Here is an 18,239-nt window from a genome sequence, read left to right on the forward strand (position 1 = left end):
CGCAGCGAGCGGCGCGCGGGAGGCGACCCCGTCCAGGCCTGCGCTGGGACAACGCCCCCGCCCCAGGCCCCAGCAGGCGCTCAGCTCCAGGACTCCGCGAGCACTCGGGGCTTCACCCAGAGTGGATCGCGGCCACTCCTCTTCCACCAACACCTGGGACATCTCCGGCCTGACCTCAGCGCCTGCAGCCCCATCCTCCCCAACAGACCCCTCAGCCAAGACTGGAGAGTCCGAATACTGCCAATCACCACTCATATAGGCGGCCAAATTACCCCAGCCCTGAGGACCCCAACCCAATAGATACCCTGGGGGAGATCTTTTCTTCGTCACTGGTCTTCCTGTCAAAAGCAGGCAGGGTCCCAGCCAGGGAAAAGCCCTCCTCTCTGCAGTTCCTTCTCTGACCTTGAACGCCTGGCCTCTCCACGACCAGCTGGCCGGCTCCCAGTCACCGGCCACCCACCCCCACAACCCCAGAGAAGCACACAGACCATCTAAAGTGCTCTTCTGCACTTTGGTGTTTTATTATTTCCAAAGCTCAGGCTTATGTACAGGAAATAAGAGCACTGATAAAAAACAGACCTAAAATGGCCTGGCTGGTGTGGCCAGCAGGCCACGGGGAGCAGCAGCCCTTGTCCCACCTCCCCACCCCCAGGGGGAGTCCCCCTCCTAGGAGCCTCATGGCACTATGTGGCTGGTACATCCTTGGTGACAAGCTGCCAGCAGCCCCAGCCTGGAGCTGTGGGGCACATCTGCCACCACCAGACACTTCAGCAGCTGGCAACCCCTTCCTTGTCCCGTTGGTTTTCTAACTGCCCTGAGCTCAGGACACAGACCACAGTCTTGTCCCCAGAGGTCCACAGTTGCCAGGGATGGTGCCCCTGTGTATGTGACCCACATGATCCAGCCTCAGCAAGGACCCTGGTCATTGCTGCCTCCTCAGAGGATCTGCTCTGTGCTGGAGGCAGAGATGTCCAGGAGGCGCCAGGCGGCATAGGGGTTGAGCTCGTCCTGGTCTCGGCACAGTGCCCACATGTACAGCATGCGCAGTACCTTGTCCTGTGGAACAGAATGGGGCATGAGGGGCTGGGGCTGCTGCAAGGCAGGGGAGGACACAGACTGGATCAAGGAGGAACCCGGGTGCTAGGCTGGGTCCCCATGGGTCACTGCCCAGGACTTGGTAAAATCAGGCAGTTGATGCATCCTCTGATGACCAGGCCCAAACTCCCATCCTGGGGTTTCTCCCCATTCCCACCAGGTCACAGAAATTCCTGATTCCACAGGCAGGGTCTTGGATGTGGGAGACTGCGCCCGCTCCCCCTAGAGGTCCCCACTCACCGGGTCACCCTCAACCACCTCGCCTTTGGAATTTCTGATCACCATCACCAGCTGGGCCTGGAAGGTGATGATCAGCACGGGACCCTGTTCCATCATCTTGCCCATGGCCAGCTGCAGGTAGCAGAGAAGGAAGCAGGCCTCAGAGAAGGCCAGGCCCTGAGGGTACTGTGCCCCTTCCTCCTGGGCACTGCCACTCAGACCAGGGCTGGCCCATGTGGGGGAGGAGGGCATTTCCCATGAGACTCTTCCCACAGAAGATTTCAGAGACCAGGACTTAAGACTGTGAATGTGCGTAAGGGCCACAGGGTGAAAGAGAGGGGGAGCTAGCTCTGGCACGCCTCCCACTCCCCAGAGGAAGAAAATCGGGGGGACCTGGTGGACCAGCCCACTGGGGGCTCACAGGAGTGCAATGTCTGGGCAGCGCCCACCAGCTGACTAAGAACACGGGGGCTCCTGGAGGCATGATGGAGTCATATGCTGATAGAACGATCAGAAGTTAAAAAATATTATTGCTGAATACACAGACGGCACCCAACCTTGAGCATCCTAGCCTAGCCCAGCCTGCCTTAGGCGTGCCATGACACCTACGTTAGCCTACATTTGGGCAAAACTCTAACACAAAGCCTATTTATAATAAAGTTATTACAAGGAATTTTAAATCAAAATTCTAAGTACGGTTTCTACCAAATGTGTATGCTTTTGCACCATCACAAAGCAAAAAACTCTGAAACCATCCAAGTGGGGGGGACCACCTGTATCCCAGTCACAGGACTATGGAAGTTCTATACAGAAAGGGACCCTGCAGTCATTTAAATGCCTGCCTGCACTGTCAGTGCTAACCAGCAGATTGTCCCAGTCCTGATAAGGCCTTCCCCTGTGCGGACCACAGCTCCCATCCCTTCGGGCTTGACCCTCAGAGGTGCTTACGTCGATGTTGTCGATGTCCAGGACACGCGAGTGGAACTGGAGGCCCAGGGCCTTGGCCTGCTGGATCGGGTGGGCCAGCTGACTGTAGGTCTGCAACGAGAGGCCAACATGCTGGTGTGGATGGCCATCCAGGGCAGCTCACAGATCCGCTCCACTCGGAGCCAGGTCTACACACCCTGGCGCCTGGGTGAGCAGACCGTGGGAGCAGAGGCCAAGAGCATGGGTCCAAGAGGAGGTAGGTGCCACCCACTTGCTGGCCTGAATCACACACTTGCCTCCCATTATGGGAAGAATGAGTCTCCTAAGTGAAAGCCAATTAATCAGCAAACGAGTAATTCTGCTGGAACGCAACCCAAAGCAACCCAAAGCACTCCCAGGGCGAGGGGGTGGACCCTTGGCTGGTCTTCAACACTTGGGTATGCACCTCTGTTAGACTCTTGGCCTGGAACCTCGCGCCTCTTCTAGGATTTGTCCTAAACCTGAGGAAGCCTCGCTCGTGGATCAGTCCCAAATGACACCCTCACTGCTCTGCCTGCTCCCGGACTTCGACACAGCCCCTAAGACATGCAGCCGTGGACATTTCCACTAGAGGCTTCTCTGGGCTGGGCAGGCACCTAGGATGCACGATGCTCTGAAGGCATCTACTTTTTATGGAAATAAATGATCCTCTGAAAGAAAAAAAAAAAAAAAAAATAGTGCCAATCCAGCTTGTTGGACTTCTTAGAGATGACATTTCAAAAACACCTCGGTGCGAGCAGCTAGAACTTCAGCTGTGTTTCCAGGGGCACCAGCAGCTCTCTGGCAAAGATGATCAGCCATAGCCTAATGGTCTCAAATTAAACAAAAAAAAAAAAAAAAAAAAAAAAAAAAAAAGAACCCACAACTCATAAATGCCTGCTGGATTAGTCACCGTGCAGGGGAGTATTTAAAAGGAAAACCTGACAGAATCTTCTGCTTTTTCCAAGTTGTTTGTGAGCAGGGTACAGAATAGAATGAGCCAAAAAATAGACTGAATTGCTTCAAAGAAGCTGGGAGGAGAAACAAAACATATGGCAGAGAGGCAGCTCAGGGAGAGCAAGCAGGGCAAGGCGAGGTGGCCTGAGCAGGGGGAGCTGGGAGCTCTGCCCACATGGGGAAGTTGCCAGGAGCAGGCGGACAGGGGGTGCTCCTGGGGATGCCTGCCTGGCCTCCCTGCACCGACTCTGATGGTGGTCCCAGGACCTGAGCCCCAGACTCTGGGCAGCAGCGGGGCCTTGTCAGGACATGCTGCTTCTCCCTGGGCGGTAAGTCTGTGAACACTTTGTTTTGATCTGTGTTTCAAGATCTTTTAAGAACAGCCTACGGATCAGTCGGGTACTCTGTACATCTGGGTTGGCAGTGTGCCCTTGCACCCCAATGAGGTAGGTGTGGCGACAAAGTTTGGCTTAGGGGACAGGTGAGCCAGGGTAGTTAAGCACCTGCCACACCATGTGTGGGACTCAGGAGTGCCAAGGGAACATTTGGTGTCTGTACCCCAGGGGTATTTGATCTTTTTCACCTTCTGCCTGTACCCCAGGCCATCTTGGTCCTGGGGTCCTGCATCATATCTTTAAAGTCACCTGACCAGAGCAGGAAAAGCAGGAAAAGATGCTCCATCAATTATGGCTCTCTTTAATAAGAAAAAAATTTTTTTGTGGTATCAGGGCTTGAACATAGGGGTGTTCTACCTCTGATACTTCTGAGTTGCATCCCCAGCCCTTCTTTTTTTTTGGCGGGGGTGGGGGGGTATGGGGAACTGAACCCAGTGGCACTCTACCACCGAACCACATCCCAGACCTTTTTACGTTTTGAGACAGGGTCTCGCCAAGTTGCTGGAGCTGACCCCCAACTTGAGATCCTCCTGCCTCAGCCTACAAAGTAGCTGGGATGACAAGTGTGCACCACCATGCTAGGCTCTTAATCAGAATTATTTTAAGATGAGGGGGTGGGCAGGAGGCCCAGGAAAACTGGCAGCACTGTGACCTCAAGTTGTCCCTTGGCACTGAGTAGGAGGGACCCTTCCTGAGGAGCTTCTGTCTGCATGCAGAGGACCTGGCGCCCACGGGCACAGATGTGCAGAGGAAGGGATGGAGGGGTTGGCTGTGGGAATATGCACGAGGCAGGCATATCTGATGTGACGCTCATGGGCACAGACACATTTGCTGAGAGATGGGGGCCGGCTGTGGGCTCTGTGCCAGCCAAGCATCTGACACAGACTCCTCCCCCACCAGAGCCAGGGCCTGTCCTGCTGTTCTATCCCTGAGCCACCTAAGCAGACCACCTTCACACATGGCCTCTTTTGGGGGCTGCAGGGACTGGGTATGGAACCCAGGGGCTCTCTAGGTAAGCATTCTACCCCTGAGGCACATCTAGCCCTTCGGTTTTTTTTTTTTTTTTTGGCAGATAAAGAGAAAGAAAAAAACAGTACTCACAGCTTCATAGCACCAATCTTTGAGAATGTCGAGCTCTCCAGAAATCATAGCCTAAAAAGGGAAAAGAAAAAAAATAAGTGTGAAAAAGTAAGTGGGCTTTTGAGGTAGAACTCTAGAGAACATTCCCTGGTGGGGCCTTTCCTCAAAGACCCCTGGTCCCTCAGACTATGGGTTAGAGAAGAAGCATCCACAGGAACCTGGGGACAGGGCTGGGTCTAGTCTGCCTGGGTGGGGGCTGCCCAGGCTCCTGCCACACTTGGGGGCTACAAAGAGGCAGAGACAAGACACCTGGCCTTGGCTGGCAGGTGGCTGCAGTCTGACTTCAGCAACGCACCCGCTCCCCACTCACAGACCAACGTGAGAACAAGTGGGCCTAAATGTGGATTCTGGGATCACCAGAGACAAGGCCCAGGAAAAGTCCCCCAGGCTATAGGTGTGGTGGGGGCACCCTCAGTCAGAGCATGAGTGCAGCAGCTCCCTGCATCCCCCTGACCCCTGGAAGGTCACTCCCAGGCAGCTATGAGGAACAGCTCAGGTCGGGAGGAGGGAAATGACACCAGGAGGCACAGGGCAGGGCACCGGGAGGCAGGGTGGCTGCCTGACCGCGGAAGAGGAAGAGGACCCATGCCTGCAGCAGCCATGCTCTGGGCAGGCCAGACCCCCGACAGTCACCACAGCGGGAGCAGTGTGGACCATGGGTAAGGGTCAAGCCCTCTTCTGAGACCCCTGTCTAGACTGCGTGAAGTTAGGCAACTGCACCCTGGGCAAGGCAGAGGGCACAGCCTGAGGGGCAGCTGCAGCCAAGGAGGAGTCTGGAAGTATCTGCCCAGAAGACAGTTCCAGCAGCCATACTCCCCTGGGGGACACTGGACTTGAACCCAGGGTGCTGCCTGGGTGGAAGAAGTGTGCCAGAGAACCAGCCACCCTGGGAGGGGCCCTGCTGGGCTTGGCGAGCACCTCCAGGACGTTGGGGATAATGTCGTTCTCGCACTGCTGCAAAAACCGGTCCTTGTCGAAGGCTGGGTCCACCCGCAGGATCTCTGTGAGCACCTCCGACATTTCCGTCTTGGAAAACAGACCTCCTATGGGAACGGGAGCCTAGGATGAGTCCGGGCCCTGGTTCCCTTGCCACTGCCCGTCAGGGTGCACAGGACCCTTCCTGCAGCACGGCACTCACCCAGCAGGTCAGTGACCTTGTCAGTCAGGGCCCGGGATGCCCGGATGAGCACGTTGTCGCTCTCATCATACTTCATCTTCATCTCAAAGAACCCTGTGGGGGATGGGGTTGAGGAGGGCCCCTTCCACAACAACGTCCAACTCCACAGCCTCTGGGTACCCCTTGAAGCCCCTGTGAGGCCCACCCTCAACACGACTGTGCCCCAGAGGGGATCCCTGAGCCTGCCTCCTCATCTGTGCACAGGACTGCTGCCTGCTGACCTACCTGGCGAGGTCACGGAGACCCTCGGCCGGGGCCCTAGTGGGGCTGTGCAAGTTATGAGGTGCCACCCCAGCTGGCTGTGGCTTCCACTACAAAGGAAAGAGAGGCCTCTAGTGGTCCTCCCAAGACAGGAACCAGGGCAAGTGGCCTGTTGGCTCTCTGGCTCAGCACCTGGGAAATCCCATGTCCAGTACAAGGCAACTCCAGCCCCAATGGCTGTCATGGGACCCTGGGCTGGCCCTGACCTCTGAAAGCACCAGGGCTCCTGCTGTCCTGACCGTTCCATGAGGGAGCGATTGCCTGGCAGAATCTACAACTGAACCATCAGGTGGCCTCCTAAAGGTGACCAGCCCTTTCTAAACTGTCTCCTTTCTACAAAATGGGATCTGTTCAGTGGCCAGAGTGGCACTGCCCAGTCAATGTCCGTGCGCATCTCTTAGCCAGAATTTGACAGGATGGCGTACTCACGATTGAACACCACGTTGTTGTCTTTGAAGTCCTTCCACTGCTGGTACCACTTGGAGTCCTTGTGCAGCACGACTCCCAGAGCTTCCCTGGCCAAGACGTGGACAGCTGGCATGAGTTGCAGCCCTGGCACTATTGGGCTCCCCCTCTGCCACAGGAGGGACAGCAGAGGACAACCCCAAGCCCATGGCTGCAATGACTCCACCCTCACCTCCTGCCCTCTCACGCCCCTTGTCCCACCCTTCTGGCTCCCTCCAGTTCTCTAGAAGGAACAGAAAGCCCAAGCAGCCAGGAGGCCTTAGGCAGGAGCCTCCCGCGGGCCCTTGGGCTGACCACAGGGCAAGGTCCTGAGGATGGCAGTGAAGGGCAGTCTGGGACCTACTCATTGGGCTCAAAGACTTTCTCTTCTTTGAACTTCTCTCCTGCAAACTCTGTCCTCTTCCTCAGCCGCTCAGGCTTGCGGTAAGGCCCAGTCTGCCCCAGCACACTCTCATCGATCTCCTTCTTCACAGACTCCACCCCCTGAGGGAGGGCAGCAGACTCTGAATACCTGGGTGGCCACCAGCCCCACCCCGACTCCACCTCTGCAGCCACGCTGCCTGACCCAGCTCCACTCACCTGGGACAGCGCCTTGAAGGCCGCTGTCTTACCCAGCTTCTCCCCTCCCTTGGACACAGACTCAGCAGACTGCTTGGCCGTCTTGGCAGCTTCTTCCATCCCCTCCTTGATCTTCCGGCCAAGGTCACTCTTGCTGACTTCGTCAAGACTCTACTGAGACAGAGGGGGTGGGCATTCACATAGCACCCACCCAGGCCTGGATGGGTCCGTCACTTGGATCTAAGACCAGTGGCACATACTCCAGAATATACTGCATTCAATTCCTGGGATGCTGAACTCCTGGGCTCCACGCCAAATACTGGGTTTAGTGGCCTCTCCCCAAAAGAGGTAGGAGTCCCCCAGGGAGCAAGAACCACCCAGCAACAGGGATTCTAAGGAACAGCAGTGCAGGGTGAGTGGCAGTGAAGGTGCCCAATGCAGGGTCCCAGACCTGCACCCAGGCCGCCCCTCCAGGTCTCACACCCACCTCCCCCGCTTAAATGGGGCCACGGCGCCCCCTCACCTTCTATTTTTGGCCAGGAAGAACAAAAACCCTCACTTTTTCTTATTCTCACTAGTCTCAGGCACTGACTTAGGCAGCCAGCCATCCTGCAGGTGGGCCACAGTCCAACCTTATCTCCAGAGGCTCCTGGACAGTGTGGCCGCACACATGGTCCCCCCACACTTACCCCACCACTGCAGGTCAGCCCAAGAGTCTGCGCTCCCTGCTGTCAACAACCCACCAGGGCTCATGGTTACTGTGACCCCAGAGGGTTCCCAGCCACACCTGCCCATTACCTCCTTCACTGTCCCCGTCAGCTCCCCCAGCTTCTTCTTTATCGCCTCGCTGGTACGCACAGTCTCCGACTCAATGGTTTTCTACAGTAAAGAACGTCGCTGCTTTTAGTTCCTGTACAAGTGAGCTTTACCTTATAACCAAAAGTCCCAGGAGGCACTTTCTCTGTAGCCCAAAGTCCCCTCCTACAGGTTCCTCACAGCCCACAGCTGGGTTGGTGTCTCAGCAGCTGCAGGGTCCTTGCCAAAGACCTCAGGCTAGGGTCACCCTGAAGCTACCTCCTGAGCCTGGGTGCCCCAGGACCAGTTCTTCCTCTGGGTGGCAGGAGGTGGTCCCCTATTCACTCAGCAGCAGTGTTACCTTGGGTGGCAGCTCTTGGTTTGATTCTTATCTCACTCTGCCTCCCACCCTGGCCACCTCCCCCAACCTCAGTCTGATGTCCCCAAATCACCCACTCCTTGCCATCAAGTTGAACACACAGCAAGGCATTCCATCCTAGTGAGCAACTTGGGGACACTCAGGGAAAAGGCCTCTTCCATGGCCTGTTAGGGTCGACAGAATAAAACGCCAAGTCAGAGGCGGTGGCACTCGCTTGTAAACCCAGCAACTTGGAGGCTGACACAGGAGGATCACAAGTTCAAGGTCAGCCTCAGCAACTTAGCAAGGCCCTAAGAAACTCAGTGAGACCCTGTCTCAAAATACAAAAACACAAACAGGGCTGGGGATGTGGCTCAGTGGTTAAGCACCTTTGGGTTCAATTCCTGGCACCACCCATCCCCCAAAAAAGAATAAACTACCAAGCGACCTGGGGCCAGGGTGCCCTGAGGCTCAGGCACTCATTTTTATTTTATTTTTTTTTTTTTTGCGGGGGAGCTGGGTGGGTACCGGGGATTGAACTCAGGGGCACTTGACCACTGTGCCACATCCCCAGTCACTCACCTTTAAGATGGAATGGATACGCTGTCCTTCCTGCAAAGTCCCTACATGGTGTACACATTAGAGGCTGCTGAGTCTAGTCTAAGCTGGTGCTTGGTAGCTGCTCAAGGAGAGACAGCAGTGGTACTTGATAATGACCCTGGCACTGTCACCCAGTTTCTACCACCACAACCAGCAGCTCTCAGGAGCAGTGCATCTAAGAGCTCGTGTGCCATAGGTCACCCAGCGTAGATACTGACCCAGCAGGTTAGAAGAGTAAGACCCTGAGTGTCTCAGTTCCCAGGAGAAGCTGATGCTGATGATCTGTGGACCGTGTGTGTGTTTGTGTGTTGCCAGGGATGGAACCCAGGCCTCCTGCATGTTAAGCACACTCTACCAGTAAGCTCCACCCCACAATGACACACGCTATGCTGTAGAGAACCCTGCAGAAACAAGACACCTGGGCAGCCCACTCCTGTCCTCTGGCTCCTCCTCATCAATGCAGCAGCCTCCCCTCTTCACAAGCAACTCCTTCCTCAACCACCCTGGCCCTGCCCTGGGAACAAGTGTGTAGGGGTGGGAGTTATGGAGCAAAGGGACTCACATATTTCCTTCTGGCTTCCTGGAGCGCATCAGACTCTTCCAGTTTCTTGGCCTCATCCCGGAATTTTTTAATACTTTCTTTCATCTCTTTATTTTTGGCTAATTCTTGTTTGATATTATCTAGCAAGCCAGACAGAAAACCCTTTCTGTTTCCAGAAGAATATGATCTGGTCTAGAAAAAAATATAAAAGAAAAAGTTAGAGACTGGAGGAACACATACAGAAATACCCAGTAACCACTGAAGGACTGTGAGAGAGTCTAAATATTTCTTATTAATTCAGGTTCAAAAATGAATCCCTGGGCTGGGGCTGTAGCTCTGTTGTACAGCACTTGCCTCACACATGTGAGGTACTGGGTTCAATTCTCAGCACCACATAAAAAATTTTAAAAATTAAAATACAATAAAGGTATTGTGACCATCTACAACTAAAAATATTTAAAAAAAAAAATGAATCTCTATCTATTTCTCTCCTTTTTGCGGTGCTGGGGATCAAATCCAGGGCCTTGCACATGTCAGGAAGACACTCTACCACTGAGTCACATCCCCAGTCCCTCTCTCTTTTACTAATAGAAGTCGAATTAAAAAAACACCTGATGATAGCCCTTTGTACCACAGGTTCTACATCCTGGAATTCAACCAAACACAGATAAAAATATTTTTTAAAAAGAAGCTGGGTGCAGTGGCACATGCCTATGATCCCAGAGACTGGGGAAGCTGAAGCAGAAAAATCACAAGTTCAAAGCCAGCTCAGGCAACTTAGCCAGAACCTGTCTTAAAACAATAAAATAAAAAGAGCTGGTGATATAGCTTAGTGGTAGAACACCCCTCAGTTTAATCCCCAGAAACTGCATCTGTACTGAACATGTATAGACTTTTTCCTTTTCATTATTCCATAAATAAATGCTATGTCCATAGCAATTACTTCTTTAGCTATTTTAAGTCATTTAGAGATGATTTATAGTCTAGGGGAGAACTGCACAGATTCTATGCAAATTTTATGCCATTTCATTGAACCTCCTCAGATTCTGATATCCATAGTGGGTTGTGGAACCAATCCTCTGCAGATACCAAGGGAAACTGCGCATCCAACAAAGGAATACTGAGAAATAACCTCTCGAGTCATGAGGAAACCTGAAATGTATATAACTAAGTGTTAAGTCAATCTGAAAAGGCTCTCGACTGCATAATTCCAACTCTACAACACTCTGGAAAAGGAAAAGCTACAGAGATGGTAAAAACTGATCAGTGGCTGTTGCAGGAAGGAGTGATGAACAGGTAGAGCACAGAGGATCTTTGGGAGTGAAACTATTATGTATGAATTTGGATACATGTCATGGTGTAATGATGGTCATGTGGCATTATCCATTTGTCAGGAGCCACATAACGTACAACACAAAAGTGATTCCAGTCAGGCATGGTAGCACACACCTGTAATCCTAGCGACTTGACAGACTGAGACAGGAGGATCACTTAGCAAAGCCCTCAATTTAGCAAGACCCTATCTCAAAATAACATAAGAGAGAATGGGGACGTAGTGGTAGTGCACCCCTGGGTTCAATCCCCAGTGCCAAACAAACAAACAAACAAAACCCCAAAGGTAAATTACAGACTTCAGTAAATAACAACATAACAATACTAGCTTATCAATTGTGACAGATGTCCCCCACATACCAGAAGAGAATAACAGGGCAAACAGTGTGCCCAGATTAGGAGGAGGGGGTAGATGGAAACTCCCCATACTTTGTTCAGTTTTTTTTATAAACCTAACACTGCTTTAAAATAAAGTCTATTAAAGGCAAAACAAAACACCGGCTCCTTCCTCAACAGAAGAAACAGGACAAAAAATGGGCTAGGCAAGGTCCTCATGGGCATTCAGATACCCTCACATGAACCCAAGGCAAATGTCAACACCAAAGGGATTCTGGTCCCGGGGATAAATCTGAAGGGACTCCATAGGCCCCAATCTCAAAAGATTCGGCACAAGGCTGCAACTCTTTTTGGCCCCTCTAGAGAAACTTTGGCCACTTCTGGTACCTAGTTCTCATTCATGTCACCCAGAGCCTGGTGACCAGCACAAACCTCCTTTCTTAGCCCACAGCAAAAGAATCACAGAGAGCCTGCGTCTTGGGAAAACCCAACACATCCAGGTGCAGACACAAGGGACACTGAGAGAGAACCCAAGGTGCAGCTCCAAATACAGGAGCCAATGCCACATACTACTCAAGGACACACACTTCAGGTTGAAGCTAGAGTTCAATTCTGCTTTGCTACATGTATAGCTACAAGAGGGCTTAAAAAAAAAAAAAAAAAAAGGCTTAAAAAATGATTTCAGATGCTTCTGCCATGATCTACTTGGGCACCTGTCAAGTTTCTAATATTTGCTTGAATTGGCAATGTGGGGGGCACTGTGTCTGGCACCAGGCTATGGACTAGAAGACCAGGAGGAGGTTCTCTACATGGTGCTTGGCTGAGATGGATCCACTAAGGGCCCAACAGCTGGCAGCAGAGCTACAGGTGGAGATGATGGCAGACATGTACAACAGAATGACCAGTGCCTGCTACTGGAAATGTGTGCCTTCCCACTACAAGGAAGCAGAACTGTCCAAGGGCAAGTCTGTATGCCTGAACCAATGTGTCTCCAAGTACCTGGACATCCATGAACAGATGGGCAAAAAGTTGACAAGAGTTGTCCATGCAGGATGAAGAACTGATGAAGAGGGTGCAGCAGAGCTCTGGTCCTGCAGGAGGTCCCAGACAGCACACACCTGGAGTGCGCCTTGCTCCTCCCAACTTGTTTAATAAAAATGCCCTGTATTGGGTGTCATGTGAAGACTGTCAGGCCTAGGCTCTCTCTCCAGAAGCCCTGAGTGTGGTAGAGCTGTCTTATGGACAGGATATTTGTTACATTGGTATGTGACTCTGTGTGTGTGTGTGTGTGTGTGTGTGTGTGTGTGTGTGTATGTATATTAAAGAAAGTTTGTTGACAAAAAAAAAAAAAAAAAAAAAAAAATGATTTCAGAGAATCAAGAAACGAAGTCATCAGGTGTGATCACCACATGTTGGATATGCCACAATAGCTGAGGGACTACTTTCTCAACAAAGTTGACTGCCTCTCTGGCCTTTTATCAAGCCAAAAAAGAAAGCAGCACCCAGCCTGATGCTGCTCCTTAGGAGGGCTGGCCAGGCTTCTGGTTGGTAGACTGCACCCCCACTCCCATCCAAGCCTTTCTCCAAGGGAAGCACAGGTCCTAGGACCTTCAGGGATTGTGCCACCTTGCACCAGACTGTTCGCATATTCTGGGGCTGCAAACTGTGGGTATAGGGAACTGCACAATAAAGAAAAGAATCATGGGGCTTTCTGCAACAGTTCTAGAACAGGATCAGGGAGGTAATTAACTGCCTGCAAGGAAGTAGCTGAGCCAAGGTCTTGGATGCAAGAGAGAATGTGGGTTGCCCAACCATACAATTTGGGGGCTTCCAGTCTCACAGTTGTGACACTAACAGAAGCAGGGTTGAAGAGGAGTAATGTGGGCAAAGCAAAGCCCAGGAACAACAGAGTGACTCTGTTTTGATGCCTAAAGGGCTGTCTCCCCAAAAATGGGACAATTATGCTTGGTGAGGAACCCAGAAGCAACAAGGAGAAAGAACCTGGCGCAATACAGGGGCCTTCTCTCATCATCAGAGCACTCGATGTGTTACTGTGAGGTGAGAGTGCCCAAGCACTTCCTGGCAAACTGAGAAGATCTAGCACACTGGACTCTATAACTCCAAAGAACCTGGGCACACAGCCACCCCCTTGAGATAGCCCTAGAAGCATGAGCAACCTTGCAACCTCTCCTCTCTCCCCTGCCAACAAGTCCAACTTTTCAGACCCAGGATGCCACTTACCAGTGGCAGCTCTCCACCTGGCTGGCATATCTGGTAGGCTGATCCATGGGGTAGGTTGTGGCTGGAAAGAAACTGGATTCCACTGCCAAGGCATCTCTAATTGGGAGAGAAAAGAGAAAGGTCCATTCAAACAAGAGGCTGACTGGGAAGTAAGCAGACCACTCAAAAATGCAGGAGTCACCTGCAACACATTTGCCAATTTTGACTGCATGTTTGCTGTATGCTAGACAATCTGCAACCTTCCTAAGTCAAAGAAATCTGATGGAAAGAGAAAATGCTGCATCTGCACTTCCAAGGCCTATTCCTGCCTCTGAAACTAGGAAGTGGGGGTTGGGGGTCAGCAGGTCCCAGGAAATGTTGACCTGTGGGGAAAAAGGCTAAATATACCAGTACAACTTAATACCTTAGTCTGAAAGTGGATATGCTAAACCCCTATGCCAGTGGCAAGCAGTCTTCTCTAACAAGCCCACCCCACTTCTGCTAGCCTCCAAAGACAAACGACCTGGACTTTCAGAGGCAAACCCATAACTTACTGCTCCATAGACAATGCTGAAATAAACCTGCAATGTCCTGGTCAAAAGTTGGGCTGCAAGTAGAGCAATTTAGGGGAGTCATTCTGGGCAAAAACCCAGATAACTTCATGTGAAAGGCTACTTCTTCTCTTACCAAATGATGAATGTTAAACTGGATCCTATTCTACTCTGCACTCTAACATCTAGCACTGGAGCCTAGTACACTATAGTCAAACGACCTAACAGAACCACTCTTCTATTTCCTGGGCCTTTTCTTTCTGTTTCCTGTCTACCAGCTGTAAGAACCACCAGCAATATCCCAAATTCACACAGGTACCACTATTGCCTATGGTTAGTCAAGGATAACTCTTGGAAATGTAAATAACTTGCTTTACTTCTCTGTATGTCTACACCCACTGATTCTGGAAGCACTAACACGAGCAATCCTATGAGGTAAAAGACGAGGTAATCTAATCTGGGAGAGGTCTCTCATGCTAGGATGAACCTGAGGTTAGTTTCACCTAACCACGAATTTGCCCAAATCCAAACACGTGTAAATACAACCTCTAAGGAGAAATCAGTACTGATTCAAAGACATCTTTCATCTTGACATTCAGCTTCCTGTGAAATATTTTCCTTCCTCTTAATCCAAGGCTCTGGATTCAGGCTGATCCGGGTTTTGGACCAAGTCAGTCACCTACTAGTTCTAGGACTGTGGACAAGTGGCTTAACCCTTCTGAGTTTCTGGTTCCTTCGACTAATCAAACAGGTATCTTCTGAGTGTGCATTACAAGCCCTGATTCCCACCGCCCTATGGACGCAAGAGCTCTTAGCTCTTAGGGCAAGAATTAAGTCCGGCACTTCCACGCTGGGCGTTAGGAAAAGCGATGCTGGAAATGCCCTAGGCAAAGGACCTGGCATTTAAACGCGAGCTGTGAATGTCACTTTCTTTGCTTTCACCTGGCTTTTTCTCCAAGGGGCACTGCCACTCGGACCACCCTTCACTTCCTCGTGCAGATGGAGTCTGAAGAGCAAGTGAGAGAACTAGCTCCATTCCAGGTTCCGCGCACAGCCGCCCCCAGCCTGGTGCGCTCGGTCCCCACCCTCAGGCCTCGCTACATGCTCTCTGCCCCGGCCTCAGCTAGCCCAAAGACCCAACCCCAAGCTTCCCGTAGAGCCCACGGGAAGGGCCGCAGGAGCCAAGGGCCTGAGGAGGAGGAAGTCTCGGAGGCTGCGCACCCAGAGCCCCCTAAACCCACTCGCCAGCCCCGCACGTCCGCTCACCCGCGGACAGCGGCACCAGCAACCCCGCAACGCCGCCGCCGCCATGTTGGAAGATCCCGTGTGACCTTCTCGCGGCGCGGCCCGATAGCGTCATCCGCCGCGTCTACCTAGTGCAAGCAGGCCTGAGAAAAGCCGGCCCGGTGGGCGGGGTTTCACAGAGGGAGAGCTCTCTGATAGGGTATGACGTACTGGAGGGCGGAGAGAGAACGCCTGCGAGTGAACGAAAGGTCCGTGGTAGGGGCGGGGCCTATGAGGGCCGCGGAATTTCTAGAGAGCTTGTCCTCTGATAGGGCAGGGTTTTGGAAGAGCCCGGCATGTCATGTGACTAAATGTGGGTGGCCTCACAGGAAGCTCAAGGGGCGGGCACTCCTGTGAAGTGCAGACCTGTGGTTGGGCGAGATCGCGAGGGGGCGGAGCCTGCGGGCATGGATTGAGTCAGGATCGCTTAAGGGTCTAGTAGATAGAGGGACTGTCTTGGGGTTGGCGGTCGGCGAGGAGGGATTTAACTGGACTCTGGCTGACTGTCCGGCGGACCAGATCAAGGTTGATTGGCTCTGGCTCTCCATGACAATGATTGATAGGGACTGATAGACCGGCAAACGAGTTGCTCCAAGAACGAGAGCGAAGGAGCTCGCTCTTGTACAGCACTTTGAGAAGACTTCCTGCTGGTTCTGACCCAGCACAGGAGAAGGAAGCGAGACCTCGCTGGGCTGGTCTTGCCCGGAAGTTTGGTTTTCACTTGGAGAATGCCGCCATCAAGTGGCGGTACGCTGACATGGCCGTTCGATCATTGGCTGGGGAGGAGGAGGGATGAGGCCTTGGGGGAGAGAATGTGAGTTGCTTGGTTGTCCTGTTGAAGCCTTTTGCATTATCAACCTGTGATATGGACTTATGGGACTCGGTTCCTTGAAAAAGAGGCAGCTTCCTACCATGAGGTTCTATTCTCAAATTCATCACTTCCTGATTATTTTACTACATGTTACTATTCTCTGCTCTCATGAGGTTATTTACATGTAGTCCTGTGCCGCATACTGCCACTCAATCATGGACAGACCGTATATATGACAAACCGTGGCCCCATAAAATTATAAAGACATTGTAATTGTATCACCTCATGACATTGTAGCTGTCATAAAAGCCCAATACATTACTCACCCTACTGTGCTGCCGCTTGTTTAAAAGTATAGCACATACATTTGTGTACAGTACATAATACTTGAAAATGATAATAAATGACTATTGATTTATGTATTACTATACTTTTGTTATTTCGAAGTGTACTCTTTCTTATTAAAATGTTTATTGTAATCCCAGTTCATTGGGAAGTTGAGGCAGAAGGATCACAAATTAGAGACCAACCTCAGCAATTTAGCAAGTCTCTGGTTCAAAATAAAATAAAAGGGGCTGGGGATGTAGCTCAGTGGTAGAGCACTTGCCAAGCATAGTGGGAGTCACAGGATTCAATTCCCAGCATGGCAAAAAAATAAAGTGGGGATGGAGGCACACACCTGTAATTCCAATGGTTTGGGAGGCTGCAGCAGGAGGATTGCGAGTTCAAAGCCAGCCTCAGCAAAAGCAAGGTGCTGAGCAACTCACTGAGACCCTGTCTCTCAAGAAAACACAAAATAGAGTTGGGGATGTGACTCAGTGGTCAAGTGTCCACGAGTTCAATCCCTGATACCAAATAAATAAATAAAACAGTTCACTGGAAAACGGTTGGCCATGTCACACAAGCAGCAGGTTCATACGTCTCATGTTCATCAAGCTCTTGATCACATCAAGAGGCCAAGTTGAGTGACTGACCTAACCACTTGGGCTTGCGTAAATGCATTCTGTTGTTCACAGCAACGACATTGGCTAATGTGTCCCCCTCATTCTGCAAGGCATGGTCATATGTTGTATCTGTATGCTGAAAACATGATATGTGCAGCTGCATCTCTTCACAGTTCTTGAATGTGCCTTATTAGTAGTGGAATCAATCATAGTGAGAGTATTTACATCACAGGAATTGGCAAACATTACAAATCAAATGTTTGGTTTTCTTTCTTTTTTTTTTTTTTTGGTTTGCTTATTAGGAGAGTCAGTTACTAAACACAGCAGAGGATGAGAACATTAAGGACAGTGAACATAGACTCGAAAATCTCTGCTGTGCATAGAAGGTGAAGTGGTGACAGCTGGGGGAACATATGGAGAGGAGTGAGAGTGCCTTGTTTGTTTTCCCCAACTTCTTTTTTGCAGAATTTCAAAGCTACAAAACTTGCAAGGATGGTATGATGAACACTCACAGGTCCTTCACCTAGATTCATTGTTCACGTTCGCTTTGGCATCTTCTCCCCAATCCCTGTCTGTATTTGCTTGTTTGTTTTGCTAACTCTGTGTGTGTGCGCACACGTGTGTGCTGCCAGGGATGGCACCCAGGGCTTCACTGCATGCCAAGCATGTGTCTACACGGAACCACACCCTCAGCCCTATTTCTCTTTGTTTCTTTTGCTATCCCATTTGAAGGAGAGTCACAGACATCCAGAGGTCTCATTGTTCAATACTTAACCACGAATCTCTTCAGGACACTTTCTACCAGACCACAGTGCCAATAACCCCCAAGATATTCATTAACATTGATTGAATAACTAAAATTAACAAAATAGCCCAATGTGGTGTCACTTTCCTATAATCCCAGCTATTCAGTAAACTGAGGCAAGAGGACGGCAAGTGTGGTCAGCCTCAGCAACTTAGGGAGACCTTATCTCAAAAACAAAAAGGGCTAGGGGTGTAGCCCTGTGGTAGAGTGCCCCTTGAACCCAATCCAGTTTCTCTTACTGCATTTGGTTTTCATTTCTCTTGCAGTTTTTTAGCCTAGAAAAGTCCTTTTATTTTTACTTTCATGATTCTGGCAATGTGGAAGCCCTCTTGTGTAAAATGCTCCACATTCTAAATTTAACCAATTTAAAATGATTGGGTTCCAGTTTTGTCTAGAATGGGTCTTTCCTGAAGCACCCTAACAGCAGGTCCATCATGAAAGCTTGTCCCA

The 18,239-nt window shown here is 51.1% G+C and overlaps 1 protein-coding gene and 1 pseudogene across 1 annotated transcript; one reads left to right on the top strand and one right to left on the bottom strand.

The window, feature by feature from the left end:
- Positions 1 to 500: 500 nt before the first annotated feature.
- On the bottom strand, positions 501 to 15,331 carry Timm44 (translocase of inner mitochondrial membrane 44). The gene is made up of 13 exons (XM_047531412.1): positions 15,212 to 15,331; positions 13,416 to 13,511; positions 9,528 to 9,698; positions 8,011 to 8,091; positions 7,234 to 7,383; positions 6,998 to 7,137; positions 6,619 to 6,704; positions 5,890 to 5,982; positions 5,670 to 5,794; positions 4,713 to 4,763; positions 2,263 to 2,352; positions 1,336 to 1,446; positions 501 to 1,056 (listed from the first exon to the last, which is right to left on the bottom strand). Exons 1-13 carry the CDS (start codon positions 15,254 to 15,256, stop codon positions 937 to 939), a joined length of 1,359 nt encoding a protein of 452 aa, XP_047387368.1. The 5' UTR covers positions 15,257 to 15,331; the 3' UTR covers positions 501 to 936.
- LOC124968404 (mitochondrial import inner membrane translocase subunit Tim10-like) lies at positions 12,000 to 12,372 on the top strand (annotated as a pseudogene).
- Positions 15,332 to 18,239: the final 2,908 nt, after the last annotated feature.

The sequence above is a fragment of the Sciurus carolinensis genome, chromosome 17, assembly GCF_902686445.1.
Source record: "Sciurus carolinensis chromosome 17, mSciCar1.2, whole genome shotgun sequence".
Classification (NCBI taxonomy): domain Eukaryota; kingdom Metazoa; phylum Chordata; class Mammalia; order Rodentia; family Sciuridae; genus Sciurus; species Sciurus carolinensis.